This window comes from Bombina bombina, chromosome 2, assembly GCF_027579735.1.
Source record: "Bombina bombina isolate aBomBom1 chromosome 2, aBomBom1.pri, whole genome shotgun sequence".
In the NCBI taxonomy this organism is placed as follows: Eukaryota; Metazoa; Chordata; class Amphibia; order Anura; family Bombinatoridae; genus Bombina; species Bombina bombina.
Window position 1 is genome coordinate 1,401,274,516 of NC_069500.1, and position 24,261 is coordinate 1,401,298,776.

Below are 24,261 nucleotides of genomic sequence, written 5' to 3' on the forward strand. Positions count from 1 at the left end.
TTTACATATCACTCTTTAAACAACCTGCAGTGTATTAAATATGCAGTATAGGGGAGGGCTCATTTTGGTTTATTTTTAGTTTGGAATAGACATGTGCACAGACAAAAAAATTGTTTCTGCATATTGTTTATCAAAATTCTTTAATTTTGTCCTACATTTATTAATGAGGTTGTTCGTAATTTGTTTGTTTAATAAAAATGTATCTGCTATTTCCTATTGGTAACATTTTCAGGATGACAGAACAGCAGTTGGACAGCAACTTAAAGTAAAATAAAGTAAAAGTAGTAGCTATTACTACTGCTGCAAGTTAACAACAGCAGCATACAAAAAAAAAAAAATCTAAATCTTTTTTTTTTATGAGGTCAGTACACAGGAATCAATCAAATGACAAGAAAAATTGTTATTGAAAAGTGTAAATTTTAACTTTTAAAGCCTTTCCTGTCTTCAGGGTAACAGTTTTAAAGGGACATAAAACCTCCTTTTTTTCTTTTTAATGCTTCAGATATATGTATACTTTTTAAACAGGTTTCCAAATAAATCATCAAATTTATTTTATGAGTCCTATTTATCAAAGGTCTGTCGGACCTGATCAGGTCTGCCAGACCTCGCTGAATGCGGAGAGCAATATGCTCTCCGTATTCAGCATTGCACCAGCAGCTCTTGTGAGCTGCTGGTGCAACGCCGCCCCCTGCAGATTCATGGCCAATCAGTTGCCAACAGGGGGTGTCAATCAACCTAATCATACTCGATCAGGTTGAATTGTGAAGCTTGATAAATGGGCCTCCATGTCTCTTGGCATCCTTTTTTGAAGTGCAGGTAGGTAGGCTAAGGAGTGCATTTGTCTGGAACACTACCACATTATGACAGCAGTTGAAAAATTTTATACTTTTGCAAAAGCACTTGATAAAGTGTTAACTATGATATAATGATTCAGATATGTGCACTCTGCCTATCTAGGAATGTTCTTCTACAAAGAATACCATGAGCATGAAGTGAATTTGATAACAGATGGAAATATGAAATGTTCTAAAAATTGTATGATATGTCTGAATCATGAAAGATATACTTTTTAATGGACCAATAAATTAGTGTTACCAAGTATTTGGGGAGGAGGGGCATTAGTATTTCCATGGGGCTATTTGAAGCTACCTATTTTGAGATTCACTAAGTATCTCATTGAAGAAATCAAGACAAAATAGACACAATTATTAGCACTCCTGAGCTGGTAAAAGTCTTGTAATTAAAGGAAAGACGTTCTGGGTGAGGTGTTTGTTGAATAAACTGTTTTAAAAACAAAACAATTTGAACCCAAATTCTTAAATGTTATGGAGATAGCAATCTTGTGCTTGTTTTCTTCAGATAATGATTTCTGAACTTCAGTTTTTGGTGATCCCAATCATAAAATGCTTTAAGCTTGAAATCATTACCTCCAAAAACAACACTTAGGGCCAGATTACAAGTGAAGTGCAAATTAATATTTTAATATATATATATATATATATGTTTACAAATACATACACATCTTTAGACATGTATCTGCATGTGTCTTAGGGGTATATTTAACATAGTGCGAGCAGACATGATACAATGTAGCATATTATGTCCGCTGCACATCGATAAATGCTGTCAGTATACGCATTCTTGTGAACTGCTGGTGCAATTCCTCCCCCTGCAGATTTGCGGCCAATCAGCCGCTAGCGGGGGGGTGTCAATCAACCCGATCGTATTTGATCGGGTTGATTTCTGTCCGCGGCCTCAGAGCAGACGGACAAGTTATGGAGCAGCGGTCTTTAGACCGCTGCCTCATAAATTCTGTTTCTGGCGAGCCTGAACTCTCGCATGGGAACAACGGGCATCAAGCTGCACACAGAGCTTGATAAATCTGCCCCTTAATGTTAAAACCCTTTGCTGACTTTTTTTTCTAATACCCTAGATCTCATATCTTTGAACCCTTTGTGTGCAATATTTTTTTTTAATACTTTTTAATAGACAGTGTTATTATGAGTGTAACTGTATTGTGTAATGTATTTATTAGACAGTGTTATTATGAGTGTAACTGTACTATGTAATGTATTTAATAGACAGTGTTATTATGAGTGTAACTATACTATGTAATGTATTTATTAGACAGTGTTATTATGAGTGTAACTGTACTATGTAATGTATTTAATAGACAGTGTTATTATGAGTGTAACTGTACTATGTAATGTATTTAATAGACAGTGTTATTATGAGTTTAACTGTACTATGTAATGTATTTATTAGACATTGTTATTATGAGTGTAACTGTACTATGTAATGTATTTATCAGACAGTGTTATTTTGAGTGTAACTATACTATGTAATGTATTTAATAGACAGTGTTATTATGAGTGTAACTGTACTATGTAATGTATTTATCAGACAGTGTTATTATGAGTGTAACTGTACTATGTAATGTATTTATCAGACAGTGTTATTATGAGTGTAACTATACTATGTAATGTATTTATTAGCCAGTGTTATTATGAGTGTAACTATACTATGTAATGTATTTATTAGCCAGTGTTATTATGAGTGTAACTATACTATGTATTGTATTTAATAGACAGTGTTATTATGAGTGTAACTGTACTATGTAATGTATTTATTAGACAGTGTTATTATGAGTTTAACTGTACTATGTAATGTATTTATCAGACAGTGTTATTATTTGTGTAACTACTATGTAATGTATTTATTAGACAGTGTTATTATGAGTGTAACTGTACTATGTAATGTATTTAATAGACAGTGTTATTATGAATGTAACTGTACTATGTAATGTATTTATTAGACAGTGTTATTATGAGTGTAACTATACTATGTCATGTATTTATCAGACAGTGTTATTATGAGTGTAACTATACTATGTCATGTATTTATCAGACAGTGTTATTATGAGTGTAACTGTACTATGTAATGGATTTAATAGACAGTGTTATTATGAGTATAACTATACTATGTAATGTATTTATTAGACAGTGTTATTATGAGTGTAACTGTACTATGTAATGTATTTAATAGACAGTGTTATTATGAGTTTAACTGTACTATGTAATGTATTTATTAGACATTGTTATTATGAGTGTAACTGTACTATGTAATGTATTTATCAGACAGTGTTATTATGAGTGTAACTATACTATGTAATGTATTTAATAGACAGTGTTATTATGAGTGTAACTGTACTATGTAATGTATTTATCAGACAGTGTTATTGTAAGTGTAACTGTACTATGTAATGTATTTATTAGACAGTGTTATTATGAGTGTAACTGTATTGTGTAATGTATTTATTAGACAGTGTTATCATGAGTGTAACTGTACTATGTAATGTATTTAATAGACAGTGTTATTATGAGTGTAACTATAATATGTAATGTATTTATTAGACAGTGTTATTATGAGTGTAACTGCACTATGTAATGTATTTATTAGACAGTGTTATTATGAGTGTAACTATACTATGTAATGTATTTATTAGATGGTGTTATTATGAGTGTAACTGTACTATGTAATGTATTTATCAGACAGTGTTATTATGAGTGTAACTGTACTATGTAATGTATTTATTAGACAGTGTTATCATGAGTGTAACTGTACTATGTAATGTATTTAATAGACAGTGTTATTATGAGTGTAACTGTACTATGTAATGTATTTATTAGACAGTGTTATTATGAGTGTAACTGTACTATGTAATGTATTTATTAGACAGTGTTATCATGAGTGTAACTGTACTATGTAATGTATTTAATAGACAGTGTTATTATGAGTGTAACTGTACTATGTAATGTATTTAATAGACAGTGTTATTATGAGTGTAACTGTACTATGTAATGTATTTAATAGACAGTGTTATTATGAGTGTAACTGTACTATGTAATGTATTTATCAGACAGTGTTATTATGAGTGTAACTGTACTGTGTAATGTATTTATCAGACAGTGTTATTATGAGTGTAACTATACTCTGTAATGTATTTATCAGACAGTGTTATTATGAGTGTAACTGTACTATGTAATGTATTTATTAGACAGTGTTATTATGAGTGTAACTGTACTATGTAATGTATTTATCAGACAGTGTTATTATGAGTTTAACTGTACTATGTAATGTATTTATCAGACAGTGTTATTATGAGTGTAACTGTACTATGTAATGTATTTATCAGACTGTTATTATGTGTGTAACTGTACTATGTAATGTATTTAATAGACAGTGTTGTTATGAGTGTAACTGTACTATGTAATGTATTTAATAGACAGTGTTATTATGAGTGTAACTGTACTATGTAATGTATTTAATAGACAGTGTTATTATGAGTGTAACTGTACTATGTAATGTATTTAATAGACAGTGTTATTATGTGTGTAACTGTACTATGTAATGTATTTAATACACAGTGTTATTATGTGTGTAACTGTACTATGTAATGTATTTAATAGACAGTGTTATTATGAGTGTAACTGTACTATGTAATGTATTTATCAGACAGTGTTATTATGAGTGTAAATGTACTATGTAATGTATTTAATAGACAGTGTTATTATGTGTGTAACTGTACTATGTAATGTATTTATCAGACAGTGTTATTATGAGTGTAACTATACTATGTAATGTATTTATCAGACAGTGTTATTATGAGTGTAACTGTACTTTGTAATGTATTTATCAGACAGTGTTATTATGAGTGTAACTGTACTATGTAATGTATTTATTAGACAGTGTTATTATGAGTTTAACTGTACTATGTAATGTATTTATCAGACAGTGTTATTATGAGTGTAACTGTACTATGTAACATATTTATTAGACAGTGTTATTATGAGTGTAACTGTACTATGTAATGTATTTAATAGACAGTGTTATTATGAATGTAACTGTACTATGTAATGTATTTATTAGACAGTGTTATTATGAGTGTAACTATACTATGTCATGTATTTATCAGACAGTGTTATTATGAGTGTAACTATACTATGTCATGTATTTATCAGACAGTGTTATTATGAGTGTAACTGTACTATGTAATGTATTTAATAGACAGTGTTATTATGAGTGTAACTATACTATGTAATGTATTTATTAGACAGTGTTATTATGAGTGTAACTGTACTATGTAATGTATTTAATAGACAGTGTTATTATGAGTTTAACTGTACTATGTAATGTATTTATTAGACATTGTTATTATGAGTGTAACTGTACTATGTAATGTATTTATCAGACAGTGTTATTTTGAGTGTAACTATACTATGTAATGTATTTAATAGACAGTGTTATTATGAGTGTAACTGTACTATGTAATGTATTTATCAGACAGTGTTATTATGAGTGTAACTGTACTATGTAATGTATTTATCAGACAGTGTTATTATGAGTGTAACTGTACTATGTAATGTATTTATTAGACAGTGTTATTATGAGTGTAACTATACTATGTAATGTATTTATTAGACAGTGTTATTATGAGTGTAACTATACTATGTAATGTATTTATTAGCCAGTGTTATTATGAGTGTAACTATACTATGTATTGTATTTAATAGACAGTGTTATTATGAGTGTAACTGTACTATGTAATGTATTTATTAGACAGTGTTATTATGAGTTTAACTGTACTATGTAATGTATTTATCAGACAGTGTTATTATGAGTGTAACTATTATGTAATGTATTTATTAGACAGTGTTATTATGAGTGTAACTGTACTATGTAATGTATTTAATAGACAGTGTTATTATGAATGTAACTGTACTATGTAATGTATTTATTAGACAGTGTTATTATGAGTGTAACTATACTATGTCATGTATTTATCAGACAGTGTTATTATGAGTGTAACTATACTATGTCATGTATTTATCAGACAGTGTTATTATGAGTGTAACTGTACTATGTAATGTATTTAATAGACAGTGTTATTATGAGTATAACTATACTATGTAATGTATTTATTAGACAGTGTTATTATGAGTGTAACTGTACTATGTAATGTATTTAATAGACAGTGTTATTATGAGTTTAACTGTACTATGTAATGTATTTATTAGACATTGTTATTATGAGTGTAACTGTACTATGTAATGTATTTATCAGACAGTGTTATTATGAGTGTAACTATACTATGTAATGTATTTAATAGACAGTGTTATTATGAGTGTAACTGTACTATGTAATGTATTTATCAGACAGTGTTATTGTGAGTGTAACTGTACTATGTAATGTATTTATTAGACAGTGTTATTATGAGTGTAACTGTACTATGTAATGTATTTATTAGACAGTGTTATTATGAGTGTAACTGTACTATGTAATGTATTTATTAGACAGTGTTATTATGAGTGTAACTATACTATGTAATGTATTTATTAGACAGTGTTATTATGAGTGTAACTATACTATGTAATGTATTTAATAGACAGTGTTATTATGAGTGTAACTGTACTATGTAATGTATTTATTAGACAGTGTTATTATGAGTGTAATTGTACTATGTAATGTATTTATCAGATGGTGTTATTATGAGTGTAACTGTACTATGTAATGAGTCGCAGTAACGATTCTAGCATAAATCCTGATTGCGCTTCCGCGAACGCGTTTACTTTCAACTCATAATACGAGCAGTAAGCCTGATAAGCACAAACCCTCGCCATATACACATTATCGTATAACCTCAAATGTTTGTGCTCCACTTGTAATCTAGCCAAAAATCTTACTTAGGTCTTAAATCTTGTGATATTTTAATTAAAAACAAAAAAACAACATAATATGGATATGGTTAAGGACAAAAAAATGCCGATTTTTTTTTGTATTTAATAATAACATCACAGGTTGAAGTGCCTGAATGTTGATTAATCACATTTAATAGTGAGTAGCGATACTAACAGGTGACATTAAAGGGACATTCTATTGAAAATTAAACTTTCATGATTCAGATAGAGCATGTCATTTTAAACATCTTTCCAATTTACTTTTATCATCAAATTTGCTTTGTTCGCTTGGTATTCTTTTTTGACTCCACTGTCCCTTTAAATGTCAAAATAAATCTGAGAATTCTAAGAGAGCATTTGTGATCTGATTGAGTCAGACAAGATACAATATAATGAACGTTTGTTTAGTATTGTCTTAGCTGACATATTTATAAATATTTCACTATGAAGTCTATGTCCATAAAGTAATAATCTGTTGTAATAAATTCCGAAACAACCAGTTTGCTATAGACATTCCTCTGTGGTTTATTGCTTAAGACTCCTCATGCTAGTTTTTCTACCTTTTTGCTGAGAGTGTTATTGTTCTAGTTTGGCAAGCGTATAAGCAAAGACACAAAACATATTGAAAAAAGGCCTCTTATTAGCTGCCAGATATTAATTCCTATAAGACATTGTGTATGTAGATATTGTAAAGTTCTCAGGGAGGTCCAGTAAAGAAAATAATGTTAAATTGGGTTTTCTGATATTTTAAAAAGGGTTAAAAACTGAAAACCTGTGCAACTCTGTGCTTATCTTCTATTGGATTTATTGCCTCTGATCAGAATCTACCAGTAGATCTGTAAGTACTGATAAGTAGATCACAAGGGGCCGATTTATGATGCTGCGAATGCAGCGGTTTCCGCGCAAGCCTTCAGGCTCGCATGAAACATAAGTTAGAAAGCAGTAGTCTTGCCCCTTAACTCGTCAGCCACCTATGAGGTGGGGGACAGCAATCATCCCAATGGGATACGATCAGGATAATTGACACCGCCTGGCCATGAATGTGCAGGGGGCGGTATTGCACAAGCATTTCACACAAAATGCTTGTGCAATAATAAATGCCGACAGCGTATCATGTCCGCCCGAACATGATAAATCGGCCATTCACCTCTCAGCTAGTAATGATAGACAGGGTTCAGGTTACAAGAATATTCTGCATCACTACATTGGTATCAATTTTAAAAAAAGTTTGTTAAAAAGAGATCCTTAGTCCTTTGTTTGGACACTGAACCCAATTTTTTTCTTTTGTGATTCAGATAGAGCATGCAATTTTAAGCAACTTTCTAATGTACTCCTATTATTATTTTTTCTTTGTTCACTTGCTATCTTTATTTGAAAAAGAAGGCATCTAAGCTTCTTTTTTGTTTCAGACCTCTGGACAGTACTTTTTTATTGGTGGATGAATTTATTCACCAATCAGCAAGAACAACCCAGGTTATTCACCAAAAATGGTCCGGCATCTAAACTTACATTCTTGCATTTCAAATAAAGATACCAAGAGAAGGAAGAAAATTTGATAATAGGAGTAAATTAGAAAGTTGCTTAAAATTGCTGCTTTATCTAAATCACAAAAGAAAAAAAATTGGGTTCAGTGTCCCTTTAACTGTGTCAAATTTTCTTATGTTTGCACAGTGACAAACCTAAAAAAAAAGCACCCGCATTCCACTAAAATATAAACACTCCTGCTATATTATTAGTAATGTTTTAGGGACATGAAACCCTAAAACATGTTATCATGATTCAGATAACGTATACAATATTAAGTAACTTTCCATTTTACTTCTAATTTGCATCATTCTCTTGGTATCCTTTGCTAAAAAACAGCATTGCACATGGGTGAGCCAATTGGAAATTTATTTAAAGGGACAGTCTAGTCAAAATTAAACTTTCATGATTCAGATAGGGCACAACATTTTAAACAACTTTCCAATTTTCTTTGTTCTCATGGTATTCTTAGTTGAAAGCTAAACCTAGGTAGGCTCATATGCTAATTTCTTAGCCCTTGAAGGCCGTCTCTTATCTAAATGCATTTGACAGTTTTTCGCAGCTATAGGGCATTAGTTCATGTGTGTCATACAGATAACATTGTGCTCACTCCTGTTGAGTTATTTATGCCTCAGCACTGATTGGCTAAAATGCTAATCTGTCAAAAAAAGAAATTAGGGCAGTCTGCAGAGGCTTAGATACAAGGTAATCACAGAGGTAAACAGTATAATAATTTAATTGTGTTGGTTATGCAAAACTGTGGAAAGGGAAATAAAGGGATTATCAATGTTTTTTAAACAATAAAACTTCTGGAGTAGGCTGTCCCTTTAAAATTCCATGCTCTCTTTGATTCATGAAAGAAAAAATATAAGTTTTATGTCCCTTTAACACTAAACTGATGTTACCCCCTGTTTCCTGACTATTGTTAGCTTGGTAATCAACAGCCGTATGACAGCGACTTAACTTTTTGTGCAATTGTTTTTCTAATATAATAACAAATCAATAGGACATATAAATATAATTTAGTGCTATCGATGTGCACGAAACACAAAAACGATACAATCATCCAATAGAAAATGTCCCCTAATATAGACAGAATATCATAATTTATTTTTCTAAAAATCAAGTGTATCCTTAGGAAAGGAAAGAAAAAGCACTTTTCAAATCATAACAACATAGAATTAAAGGATTTCTTTATAGAAGCTGATAGGAAATCACATTTTAACAGTTTAGAGTGTTTGTCTATAAACCCCATCGAATCAATGGATTTCTTTTAAAAGTATTCATTACATTTAAAACAATTCCAATGATAACAATAAAAAAGAGATATTGACCGAACTTAGGGTCTTATAAAGTCAGTGTTCCGTCAAAATTTGCTCCCTCGTCAACATTTGCTACCTCAATGTGCGCATGCGCACAATTACTTAATCACACTCCACATGTTTAAAAATAATATGTGGAATGCGATTACGTAATTAAAAGCATGTGCTGATTGAGGACTCAAATGTCGACGAGGAAGGTCTAAATTACTCGTATTTGTTATTAAAGCAGCCATGGAGATGGACAACTGCAGTTAACATGACATTTGTAAGGGGATATTTTTGATTGAATTACACAAAGTTTTTGACTGCTCAGCCATTTACATGTAACACAAGTGTTTTATTTCATTTGTATTACATGTGCGCGGCTGAGCAGTCAAAAACCTTGTGTAATTCAATCAAAAATGACCCTGCAGAAATGTCATAAAAGCATTTTAATTGTGCAGAGGCATATCAGCATGGCCTCTTTAATAAATGTGATGAGTAATTTAGTCCTCCCTCTACCTCAATGTGGGCATGTTTCTAATAACATAATCTCATTCCACACATTATTTTCAAACATACGTGGGGTCCAAATTATGTAATTGTGCACATGCGTACAATGAAGTAGCAAATCTCGATGAGGGAGCAAATTTTGACAGAACACCATCAGCAAACACTTCAAAAAGATCTGTCTGCAAACATACACCCAGAAGCTGAATTTATAATATATAATATGAAGTTATATTCTGAGGTCTATTTACCAAATGTCTGTCGGACCTGATCCGACAGTGTGGATCAGGTCCGACAGACATCGCTGCTCCATAACTTGCGTTTCTGACGAGTCTGAAGACTCGCCAGAAACACGGGCCCACAAGCTCCATACGGAACTTGATAAATGGGCCTCTCTGCCTTTTCGATGCTAGTGAACAATGTGTGTATAGATCACATGGCTAACACCAGTCTTGACATCCATTCAGTCTTCCATGACAATCAAAAGCTCATTCAATATCAGGTTGCAGCTCATATTGAGTTTTTCTCTTAAAGGGATACTAAGCACACACTGTAAACTACATGACTATAAACTTTAATATATAAATATAGTTTTGCTATGAAAACTGCAGCTTTATTGTGCCAGATGAGTATATTGTTTTATGTTTATTCTTTTAAATGATTTCTCTGTCCCCAGAACAAAAAAAACCCTGTTAACCAATCACAAACTAATACTCAGATATAGCACAAACTCTGTTTGCACATGTGCAGACTGGGGTAGGCTGGTCTTTTGTATTCCCTTAAGGTGGTTTAGCCAATCATTATTGTTGACTGATAATCCACCTTGTAAAGCCGGCTATGAACAATTACATCTAACTCTGGAGGTGGTATTTTCCATAAAGTCATAGTATGTAGCAGCATATTAGGTTTTGTCTTTTAGTATATGATATAGACCATAGTGAAGACTGAAGTCCCCATTTATAATAACTGCCGATATGTCAGGATATAAAATGTTCCATTTAAATAAACATACTTACGTAAAGGTAGCCTTAAACCTCCTTAAACCTCATCCTTATATGGGTTCTTGGAAACAAATGGTATGATTAGATCAAAGGTGACGTACCTTGGCACTCTTGCTCAAGGTGGTATGCAAAACAATCATGTTGGCACCTAGAATACAATTGTGCCCTTATTTAGCACCATACTGCATGTGAGAGGGTTTTGTAGAAGAAAATGCTCTCCAAGAGGTTTGATACCCTGGGAATAAAATAATCTAAGGAATATATAGCATGTCATAAATAGACACAAAAGCCGGTCATATTTACATATCATTTATAGATTTGCATTGTTCTTATTTCAGACTCTCCAAAGGGCGTTACGGCCTTAATGAAACCCGCAGAGGAGAACATTAAACAAGGGACGTCACTCATGATGACCTGTAATGTTAACAGCAGCAACCCAGACATTAGGAACTACACCTGGTATAAAGATGAGAAGCTCATTTCCAACAAGCAGTTAGTCACCTTCAACAGCATTTCCAGATACGATTACGGAGAATATCGCTGTGAGGCGCACAATTCTATTGGCACTGGATCTTCTGAAAAGCTGCAAGTTGTGGTTTTCTGTGAGTACATTTTTATGTGTATTATATTTATTTTTGGCTAGATTACAAGTGAAGCGCTAGTTTATCGCATTCCCGTAAACGGGCAAATTCGCCCAATACAAGTGGCTGGTTATTGCTATTGCAATTAGTGCTCTGAAAATTAACCAGAGATCAGATCTCTGGTTAATTTTCAAAATGTGCCCTAATTGCCCCCATATTTAAGTGTTGTGTTGTTTTTCATTAAACAAAAAACAGCATTTTGGCTTTTACCACAAAGGCAGTTTAACCCCCTTTACTTGGTGTGTCATAGGAAAAATACAGAAACCTAAGAGAGGTGGAGATCCAGATCGCCTATTGGCCAAAAAAGAGGCATACTGGATCTTTACATTGGGTACAAGGGTACCAACAGGCCTTAAGTCTAGGTACAATGTCATGAACCATTGTGAAATAATGTGGTTACACTCACTGCCCCTTGTTTTAAAATTACAACTACATATCACATTGCGAAATATCTGCTTTGGACACTAATAAGAGGGAGCACTTGTAATTCCCCAATACTATATCAGACTGATAGATATACTTTCATCGTAGTATCCTAGAATCCATGGGAGGTCAACCCCAGAACCCTAATACAGAGAGAAGCTTCTAAGCAAGTAGGGTGAATCATGGGGAGAACAGCCTAGTGTAATTAACACTGGACAGGAACACTTAGGCCTAGATTTAGAGTTCGGCGGTAGCCGTCAAAACCAGCGTTAGAGGCTCCTAACGCTGGTTTTGGCCGCCCGCTGGTATTTGGAGTCAGTGATTAAAGGGTCTAACGCTCACTTTACAGCCGCGACTTTTCCATACCGCAGATCCCCCTACGCCATTTGCGTAGCCTATCTTTTCAATGGGATCTTTCTAACGCTGGTATTTAGAGTCGTTTCTGCAGTGAGCGTTAGAGCTCTAACGACAAGATTCCAGCCGCCTGAAAATAGCAGGAGTTAAGAGCTTTCTGGCTAACGCCGGTTTATAAAGCTCTTAACTACTGTACCCTAAAGTACACTAACACCCATAAACTACCTATGTACCCCTAAACCGAGGTCCCCCCACATCGCCGCAACTCGATTAAAAATTTTACCCCTAATCTTCCGACCGCCACCTACGTTATACTTATGTACCCCTAATCTGCTGCCCCTAACCCCGCCGACCCCTATATTACATTTATTAACCCCTAATCTGCCCCCCACAACATCGCCGCCAGCTACTTAAAATAATTAACCCCTAATCTTCCGACCGCAAAGCGCCGCCACCTACGTTATCCCTATGTACCCCTAATCTGCTACCCCTAACACCGCCGACCCCTATATTATATTTATTATCCCCTAATCTGCCCCCCTCAACGTCGCCGACACCTGCCTACACTTATTAACCCCTAATCTGCCGAGCGGACCGCACCGCTACTATAATAAAGTTATTAACCCCTAACCCGCCTCACTAACCCTATCATAAATAGTATTAACCCCTAATCTGCCCTCCCTAACATCGCCGACACCTAACTTCAATTATTAACCCCTAATCTTCCGATCGGAGCTCACCGCTATTCTAATAAATGTATTAACCCCTAAAGCTAAGTCTAACCCTAACACTAACACCCCCCTAACTTAAATATAATTTTAATCTAACGAAATAAATTAACTCTTATTAAATAAATTAATCCTATTTAAAGCTAAATACTTACCTGTAAAATAAATCCTAATATAGCTACAATATAAATTATAATTATATTATAGCTATTTTAGGATTAATATTTATTTTACAGGCAACTTGGTATTTATTTTAACTAGGTACAATAGCTATTAAATAGTTAAGAACTATTTAATAGTTACCTAGTTAAAATAATAACAAATTTACCTGTAAAATAAATCCTAACCTAAGATATAATTAAACCTAACACTACCCTATCAATAAAATAATTAAATAAACTACCTACAATTACCTACAATTAACCTAACACTACACTATCAATAAATAAATTAAACACAATTGCTACAAATAAATACAATTAAATAAACTAGCTAAAGTACAAAAAATAAAAAAGAACTAAGTTACAGAAAATAAAAAAATATTTACAAACATAAGAAAAATATTACAACAATTTTAAACTAATTACACCTACTCTAAGCCCCCTAATAAAATAACAAAGCCCCCCAAAATAATAAATTCCCTACCCTATTCTAAATTTAAAAAGTTACAAGCTCTTTTACCTTACCAGCCCTGAACAGGGCCCTTTGCGGGGCATGCCCCAAGAAGTTCAGCTCTTTTGCCTGTAAAAGAAAACATACAATACCCCCCCCCCAACATTACAACCCACCACCCACATACCCCTAATCTAACCCAAACCCCCCTTAAATAAACCTAACACTAAGCCCCTGATGATCTTCCTACCTTGTCTTCACCATGCCAGGTTCACCGATCCGTCCTGGCTCCAAGATCTTCATCCAACCCAAGCGGGGGCTAGACATCCACTGAAGAAGTCCAGAAGAGGGTCCAAAGTCTTCCTCCTATCCGGCAAGAAGAGGACATCCGGACCGGCAAACATCTTCTCCAAGCGGCATCTTCGATCTTCTTCCATCCGGTGCGGAGCGGGTCCATCTTGAAGCAGGCGACGCGGATCCATCCTCTTCTTCCGATGTCTCCCGACGAATGACGGTTCCTTTAAGGGACGTCATCCAAGATGGCGTCCCTCGAATTCCGATTGGCTGATAAGATTCTATCAGCCAATCGGAATTAAGGTAGGAATTTACTGATTGGCTGATGGAATCAGCCAATCAGAATCTAGTTCAATCCGATTGGCCGATCCAATCAGCCAATCAGATTGAGCTCGCATTCTATTGGCTGATCGGAACAGCCAATAGAATGCGAGCTCAATCTGATTGGCTGATTGGATCAGCCAATCGGATTGAACTTGATTCTGATTGGCTGATTCCATCAGCCAATCAGAAAATTCCTAACTTAATTCCGATTGGCTGATAGAATCCTATCAGCCAATCGGAATTCGAGGGACGCCATCTTGGATGACGTCCCTTAAAGGAACCGTCATTCGTCGGGAGACATCGGAAGAAGAGGATGGATCCGCGTCGCCTGCTTCAAGATGGACCCGCTCCGCACCGGATGGAAGAAGATCGAAGATGCCGCTTGGAGAAGATGTTTGCCGGTCTGGATGTCCTCTTCTTGCCGGATAGGAGGAAGACTTTGGACCCTCTTCTGGACTTCTTCAGTGGATGTCTAGCCCCCGCTTGGGTTGGATGAAGATCTTGGAGCCAGGACGGATCGGTGAACCTGGCATGGTGAAGACAAGGTAGGAAGATCATCAGGGGCTTAGTGTTAGGTTTATTTAAGGGGGGTTTGGGTTAGATTAGGGGTATGTGGGTGGTGGGTTGTAATGTTGGGGGGGGGGGTATTGTATGTTTTCTTTTACAGGCAAAAGAGCTGAACTTCTTGGGGCATGCCCCGCAAAGGGCCCTGTTCAGGGCTGGTAAGGTAAAAGAGCTTGTAACTTTTTAAATTTAGAATAGGGTAGGGAATTTATTATTTTGGGGGGCTTTGTTATTTTATTAGGGGGCTTAGAGTAGGTGTAATTAGTTTAAAATTGTTGTAATATTTTTCTTATGTTTGTAAATATTTTTTTATTTTCTGTAACTTAGTTCTTTTTTATTTTTTGTACTTTAGCTAGTTTATTTAATTGTATTTATTTGTAGCAATTGTGTTTAATTTATTTATTGATAGTGTAGTGTTAGGTTAATTGTAGGTAATTGTAGGTAGTTTATTTAATTATTTTATTGATAGGGTAGTGTTAGGTTTAATTATATCTTAGGTTAGGATTTATTTTACAGGTAATTTTGTTATTATTTTAACTAGGTAGCTATTAAATAGTTCTTAACTATTTAATAGCTATTGTACCTGGTTAAAATAAATACCAAGTTGCCTGTAAAATAAATATTAATCCTAAAATAGCTAAAATATAATTATAATTTATATTGTAGCTATATTAGGGTTTATTTTATAGGTAAGTATTTAGCTTTAAATAGGAATCATTTATTTAATAAGAGTTAATTTATTTCGTTATATGTAAATTATATTTAAGTTAGGGGGGTGTTAGTGTTAGGGTTAGACTTAGCTTTAGGGGTTAATACATTTATTAGAATAGCGGTGAGCTCCGATCGGAAGATTAGGGGTTAATAATTGAAGGTAGGTGTCGGCGATGTTAGGGAGGGCAGATTAGGGGTTAATACTATTTATGATAGGGTTAGTGAGACGGATTAGGGGTTAATAACTTTATTATAGTAGCGCTCAGGTCCGCTCGGCAGATTAGGGGTTAATAAGTGTAGGCAGGTGGAGGCGACGTTGTGGGGGGCAGATTAGGGGTTAATAAATATAACATAGGGGTCGGCGATGTTAGGGCAGCAGATTAGGGGTACATAGGGATAACGTAGGTTGCGGCGGTTTACGGAGCGGAAGATTAGGGGTTAAAACTGTAATGCAGGGGTCAGCGATAGCGGGGGCGGAAGATTAGGGGTTAATAAGTGTAAGGTTAGGGGTGTTTAGACTTGGGGTTAATGTTAGGGTGTTAGGTGCAGACGTAGGAAGTGTTTCCCCATAGGAAACAATGGGGCTGCGTTAGGAGCTGAACGCTGCTTTTTTGCAGGTGTTAGGTTTTTTTTCAGCTCAAACAGTCCCATTGTTTCCTATGGGAGAATCGTGCACGAGCACGTTTTTGAGGCCGGCCGCGTCCGTAAGCAACTCTGGTATCGAGAGTTGCATTTGCGGTAAAAATGCCCTACGCTCCTTTTTTGGAGCCTAACGCAGCATTTGTTTTAACTCTCGATACCAGAGTTAAATTTATGGTGCGGCCAGAAAAAAGCCCGCGGAGCGTTAACAGCCCTTTTACCGCCGAACTCCAAATCTAGGCCTTAATATCTTACAGTGTATAACCATCCACTAGTATTTTTATCTTTATTTATATTAATTTTATTGTATCTCTTTGCATAGGCACCCATGGGATGCTCACCCTAGGACCCATTAGTGCAATTAGAGTTAACATTATTATTGTTTCCTTTTTGAATAGTAGTTGTTGACAAAAGAATATAGGATGCAGACAGCGTTTCATAGGATGACACTCCATCAATAAGTATTATGTGCACTTATATGTTCTCCTCTGCACTGGTTAGATGAGCATCACATACTATTACGTTTAGCATCCATATCCAAACGGATCTTTTTTAAGTCAGATGGGGATCCCTGTTTAATGTGTTCTACTTAGCATGATCATATTCTAGTTATGTGCTTTTGTGGTTTACGTATTCTTTGTTACCTTCTTTTTATCTGTAAAATACCTTCCTAGTACATATCGCATATTATAATGTGTCTTCCCCTTTAGCAGGAGATACGGATGAATCACTGTGATTATCTGTTTCCTTATTGGAAAACTTTCTTTCTAAAGTATGGGAGATTTATTTCTATGCATGTATGTTGCACTTGGAGACTTATCTTGCTAGTGTAGAATTAATACATATTTATGGCGGATCCTTATGCCATATGTATCACTAATATCAGTGACTTATCTATATCTGTTATAAGACAGCACGATTGTGAGCATATGTTATGTGCAGAATAGGAATGTTCATTCACTTATCTATTTCTGTTATATTTTTCCATTTGTTCTGTTACAATTTTACCTGCTGTTAGAGTATTAGGTTTCGGCTGTGAGGGCTATAGGCAAAGAATGTATTAGATTATAGGTTCATACCCCTGTGGGCGTTGTTTCTTTTATCCAATCCTGAACCTGTATATCCATTTTAAACCTGTATGAGTTTAAGCACTATAGGCTATAGCATCTATTTATCAAAGCGTCAACTGACTTGCGTTCGCCGGCACCAATACGCTCGCCTAAGATCGCCTAACATCGCTGCCGTGGACCTGAATACATTCTCCAAAATTATCAAAAAAGCTGTCAAAAAGCCACACACCAAGTACGGGGAGATGAGCAGCTGACTGTTGTTAACTAACAGTCATCGATCTCGCTGCTCTTCGGCTTTTTCACAGCTTTCTTGGTACCCTGTCACTAAACACCCACACTATACTATACTGTTTACCCCCTATAACGCCGCCGCCGCAACTAAATACAATTATTAACCCCTAAACCGCCGCTCCTGGACTCCGCCGCAACTAAATACAATTATTAACCCCTAAACCGCCGCTCCCGGATCCCACCACAACTTAAATTATACTTATTAACCCCTAATCTGCCGCCCCCTACACTGCTGCCACACACATTATATTAATTAACCCCTAATCTGCCCCCCCCTACACAGCCGCCACCTACATTATATTTATTAACCCCTAATCTGCCCCCCCCACATTGCCGCCAATTACCTACATTTATTAACCCCTAATCTGCCGCCCCCAACGTCGCCACCACTATATTAAATTTATTAACCCCTAAACTTAAGTCTAACCCTAACCCTAACACACCCTAACTTTAATATAATTTAAATAAATCTAAATAAATATTACTATCATTAAATAAATTATTCCTATTGAAAACTAAATACTTACCTATAAAATAAACCCTAAGATAGCTACAATATAGTACAAAATAGTTACATTGTAGCTAGTTTAGGGTTTATTTTTAATTTACAGGCACCTTTGTATTTATTTTAACTAGGCACAATAGTTAGTAAATAGTTATTAACTATTTACTAGCTACTTAGTTAAAATAAATACAAAAGTACCTGTAAAATAAAACCTAACCTAAGTTACAATTACACCTAACACTACACTATAATTAAATAAATTCCCTAAACTAAATACAATTAAATACAATTAAAAACATTTATCTAAAATACAAAAACCCCCCACTAAATTACAGAAAATAATAAAATAATTACAAGATTTTTAAGCTAATTACACCTAATCTAATCCCCCTAACAAAATAAAAAATCCCCCCCAAAACAAAAAAAAACCCCTACACTACACTAAATTACGAATAGCCCTTAAAATGGCCTTTTGTGAGGCATTGCCTCAAAGTAATCAGCTCTTTTACCTGTAAAAAAAATTACAAACCCCCCAACATTAAAACCCACCACCCACACAACCAACCCCCTACTCTAAAACCCACCCAATCCCCCGTTTAAAAAGCCTAACACTATCCCCTTGAAGATCACCCTACCTTGAGAAGTCTTCACCCAACCGGGCCGAAGTCCTCAATGAAGCAGGCAGAAGTGGTCCTCCAAACGGGCAGAAGTGGTCCTCCAGACCGGCAGAAGTCTTCATCCAGGTGACATCTTCTATCTTCATCCATCCGGCGTGGAGCAGCTCCATCTTCAAGACATCCGGCGCGGAGCATCCTCTTCTGACAATGGCGACTGAAAAATGAAGGTTCCTTTAAGTGACGTCATCCAAGATGTCGTCCCTTCAATTCTGATTGGCTGATAGGATTCTATCAGCCAATCGGAATTAAGGTAGGAAAAAAGGCCAGTCAAATGCTTGGTTGCATTGGAAGAGGTTTTAGTAGCAGAAATAGCAAGGTTCTTATGCCACTTTACAGATCATTAGTTAGACCAAATATGGAATACTGTGTACAGTTCTGGAGACCATATCTTCAGAAAGATATAAATAAACTAGAAGCTGTCCAAAGCAGGGCTACTAAAATGGTACATGGTCTAAAATATAAAATGTACAAAGAAAGACTCTATGATCTAAATATGTATAGTTTAGAGGATAGAAGGGAAAGAGGTGACATGATAGAAACCTTCAAATATATGAAGGGACTTTATAAAATAGAAGCTGAAAGCATTTTTCACAAAAAAATAAATGCCAAAACAAGGGGTCACAATCTAAAGTTAGAGGGTAGTAGATTCAGGAGAAATTTGAGGAAGCATTTTTTTACAGAAAGGGTGGTGGATTCATGGAATAAACTTCCATTTGAGGTAGTAAACACAAAGACTGTAAAGGAATTTAAAAATGCCTGGGACATGCATAAGGCTATCCTAAGGAAAAAGTAACATGTAATATGAGTAGACTTGATGGGCCTTTTTGGTTCTTATCTACCGTCAAATTCTATGTTTCTATGTTTCTAAATCCTATTGGCTGATGCAATCAGCCAATAGGATTGAACTTCAATCTTCAGTCACCGTCGTCAGAAGAGGATGCTCCGCGTCGGATGTCTTGAAGATGGAGCTGCTCCGCGCCGGATGGATGAAGATAGAAGATGCCGTCTGGATGAAGACTTCTGCCCATCTGGAGGACCACTTCTGCCTGTCTGGAGGACCACTTCTGCCGGATTTGTTGAGGACTTCTGCCCGGTTGGGTGAAGACTTCTCAAGGTAGGGTGATCTTCAAGGGGTTAGTGTTAGGTTTTTTTAAGGGGGAATTGGGTGGGTTTTAGAGTAGGGTTGGTTGTGTGGGTGGTGGGTTTTAATGTTGGGGGGGTTGTAATTTTTTTTTACAGGTAAAAGAGCTGATTACTTTGGGGCAATGCCCCGCAAAAGACCCTTTTAAGGGCTATTTGTAATTTAGTGTAGAGTAGGGCTTTTTTTATTTTGGGGGGATTTTTTATTTTGTTAGGGGGATTAGATTAGGTGTAATTAGTTTAAAAATCTTGTAATTATTTTATTATTTTCTGTAATTTAGTTAAGGGTTTTTTGTACTTTAGATATTTTTTTTTAATTGTATTTAATTGTATTTAGTTTAGGGAATTTATTTAATTATAGTGTAGTGTTAAGTGAAATTGTAACCTAGGTTAGGTTTTATTTTACAGGTACTTTTGTATTTATTTTAACTAGGAAGTTATTAAATAGTTAATAACTATTTAATAACTATTGTACCTAGTTAAAATAAATGCAAAGTTGCCTGTAAAATAAAAATAAACCCTAAGTTATATTGTAGCTATCTTAGGGTTTATTTTATAGGTATTTAGTTTTCAATAGGAATAATTTATTTAATGATAGGAATATTTATTTAGATTTATTTAAATTATATTTAAGTTAGGGGGTGTTAGGGTTAGACTTAGGTTTAGGGGTTAATACATTTAATATAGTGGTGGCAGCAGATTAGGGGTTAATAAATGTAGGTAGGTGGCGGCGGTGTAGGGGGCGACAGATTAGGGGTTAATAAGTATAATGTAGGTGGAGGTGGGCTCCGGGAGTGGCGGTTTAGGGGTTAACAAGTGTATTTAGGTGGCGGCGGTGTAGGGATGGCAGATTAGGGGTTAATAAGTATAATGTAGGTGGCGGCGGTGTAGGGAGCGGCAGATTAGGGGTGTTTCGACTCGGGGTACATGTTAGGGTGTTAGGTGTAAACATTCTCATAGGAATCAATGGGATATCGGGCAGCAGCGAACATAAGCTTTCGCTGCTTTCTGACTCCCATTGGAGGCGGCGGATTGAAAACCAGGTACGCTGGGCCGGAATAGTGGCGAGCGTATCTGGTAGTTATTTGATAACTTGCGTTCGGAACATCTGTAGTGACGTAAGCATCAATCTGTGTCGGACTGAGTCTGGCGGATCGTATGTTACGTCATTAAATTCTACTTTTACAGGTTTGTGGGGTTTGATAACTAAGGTGAATCAGGCTCGCCACAAATACGCTGCGGAATTCCAGCGTATTTGCGGTTGACGGCTTGATAAATAGATGCCTATAACTATGACTGTGCAAGCTGAAACGCGTAAGCCACCCAGTGCTACACCACACGTGTGTATGTTTCCAAGGGTTGCAGTACCCCTGTTTTAACGATGTTGGAAATAAACCTTGGATTTTATTATTGACAAACCTCTTTGACTGTTTGTTATTACTAATATGTGTATATACAAATAATAATACAAATATATATATATATATATATATAATCATACACATATTGTACATATTTACTTTGCAGTTTATGGTAACACACAGTTCCCATAGAACGCAATGTAAAGGTCTTTTTTTTCTAACACCCCACTACCACCAACTTTAAAGCCCCAAAACTGCCTAGTGTAGTTTTTTTTTTATAAAAAAAAATGCCAGACTTTTTTTTAAAATAAAAAACTACAATGCCCTCTATTTTGAGGGCATTTTAGGCACTTTTAGAAAATGTACCTTTTTTCTGAGCACTTATTGCTACCGCAAGGTGACGGTAGGAGTAACTAGCCACTTGTAATGGCTATATAATTATTGCGCTCGTTGGTGGGAGTGCAATAATATATCGCTCCACTTGTAATCTAGCCCAAAACATATATGTATATGCTTATATACATATATATTTATGTGTTTATAATTGTATACACATACATTATAAACACATAAATATATTTGTATATATTCATATACATATATATATATTTATTTATTTTTGCCCAACTCTCCGTGAATTGCCCCCTGCACTGTGCTAGGTTTTTTGCCTTGTCTGAGGGCATCAGAACGAGGCTCCTGTTGGAGCCTATGGAAGCGCACTCTTGCGCGTTCGCATTGCGCTTAACTTGTATTACTGAGTGGAGCACAAATATCGCACTATCTGTATTAGTGATTCACTTATAAATGCAAAAATATATTTATTAAGGGTTTTCATTAAATGCATAGAAAGCAATACTGGAGGGGGAAGTGAAACTAGTGAAAAGCTTAAAATTACAGAATTGAAATTGAAAAACAAAAAACAAATTTGATTTCATAATCAGCAAGAAAGAAATGAAAGTACTGAACATATACATTAATACCCAGTCACACACAATATGAACTATTTATATTTAGCAGCTGATTTATTTCATAAAAATAATTGTGAAATTGTTGGAAATATAATTTTAATATATATTTATATTTGAGCTAAATTATTGAATATAGCTATTCACTTGTGTAAAACAATGTGTAATTAAAGGGCCTCAGTAAATCAAATAAGCATTTATTATGGATTTCACATGTAATTATGTCTTGTCTGGGTTTTTTTTAGCTGCTAAAATCCTGGTAAACCCTTCTTCTGAGGTCCATGAAGGACAATCTGTGGAACTGACGTGTGAGGTTCCTGGGGCAACTCCTCAGGACATTCATTACAACTGGTACAAGAATGGCATCTGGATGAAGGAAGGGTCTGGAAAGACTATAATATTCAATGAAATTACCAGTTCTGACACAGGATATTATATCTGCAAAGTACAGAATGACAAAGGCAGTGACACCTCTCCAGCCATCACACTAACTGTTCTGTGTAGGTACAACCTATAGATGATATAATTGCAATTGTTTAATTGAACAATATAATATTTATATATTGAGTAATTAGCCTATGACTTGAAAAGGACATTGAAACCAAAGATTAAGAAATGATGGCAGCAGTGTGAGTAGCAATGTTATAAAAGAAACAGATGGAGTTTTAGCTGCAGCAGACAGTTTTAACCAGTTTCCAAACTTTACCACCTCAAAGGAAACTAGGCCAGTGCTGGGTGACAGCAGGGGACACCCTCAACCCTGAGTTTACTTACTACTACTTGTTCACACTTTATTCAGGCAGTCTTCTTTATTAAACAGTGCTTCTAGCTAAAGAGCTTAATTTACCATAGAGTTTATCAGTGAATGGAGATGGCACACTCTAAATCTCCCTCTACAGATTGCATATAATATATATACGTACAAGTGCTTATTCCAGCACTGGTGAAACAAAGAATACAAGTCTTCCATACAAGTGGCTGCAATCTGTCGCAATCAGAGAGAGTATGAATTGCTGATAAACCTGAAGTATCATAAAATAAAAAGGCTTAAAAGCAAAGAGCAATGAAACATCAAATAAAAGAACAAGAAAGCTGTTGGAGGGCCCCACTAGCATATTTTTCCACTCCTTGTCTACTAGTGCCAGCTATGGTAATCCCAGCGCTCCTTTGCCCCTCTAGTGATTATATGCGCCCCTTTGATAATCCCACTGCCCCACACCTCGAATTGCACCCCAGTGGAAAAAAAAACACTACAATGTATCGATGGAAACAAAGCTCCATCCTGGATAGAGAGAAACAATTCCTCAAAGGATAAAATATTTATTATAAAAGCAACTTGCTTCAGTTTGTGAAACAGGCAGATTTATTAACAAGAATTAAAAAAAAATCAGCAGACAGAGCTTCTAAACTGGCCATTTGTGGAGTTCTGCCCTACAAACCCAAACAAAAAAAACAGATTACCCTGACACATAATGGACCTCCATAAATTATCTTTCTACCAAATTGATTGAGGTAGAGTTTACAAATAAAAAAAAAATTCCAATCTAAATAATGACAGTTTCATTTTGATTCCCATGACCCTTTATACCATGTTCTAGAATGTTCTCATATTTATTGCCCACATCAACAAGGTTCATCACATGCCCTTCCTTGTCATTACCCTAAATTCTTCTAGTATTCCATCCTATGTATATGTATGCAACTCAATCTTGGCTGTTCTGAGATTATCCAGTTTGTTTTGTGGTGAGAGGTCTGTTTGAATTGATCCCTCTCCCTATTTTGACTGGTTTGGTTTGAGATGTTATTAATTTGCCCCTTATATTAATATATATATATATATATATATATATATATATATATATGTTAGAAAAAGGAGGGGCACCTGCGCT

General features: G+C 35.2%; 1 protein-coding gene across 1 annotated transcript in view; it reads left to right on the forward strand.

Annotated features, from left to right (window-relative positions):
- SIGLEC1 (sialic acid binding Ig like lectin 1) overlaps nucleotides 1–24,261 on the forward strand; it is a 220,220-nt gene that overhangs the window by 65,991 nt on the left and 129,968 nt on the right. Inside the window, exons 5-6 of the mRNA XM_053704329.1 lie at nucleotides 11,412–11,675; nucleotides 22,618–22,872. Of these exons, the coding sequence (XP_053560304.1) occupies nucleotides 11,412–11,675; nucleotides 22,618–22,872 (519 nt within the window). The remainder of the gene's footprint in view (nucleotides 1–11,411; nucleotides 11,676–22,617; nucleotides 22,873–24,261) is intronic.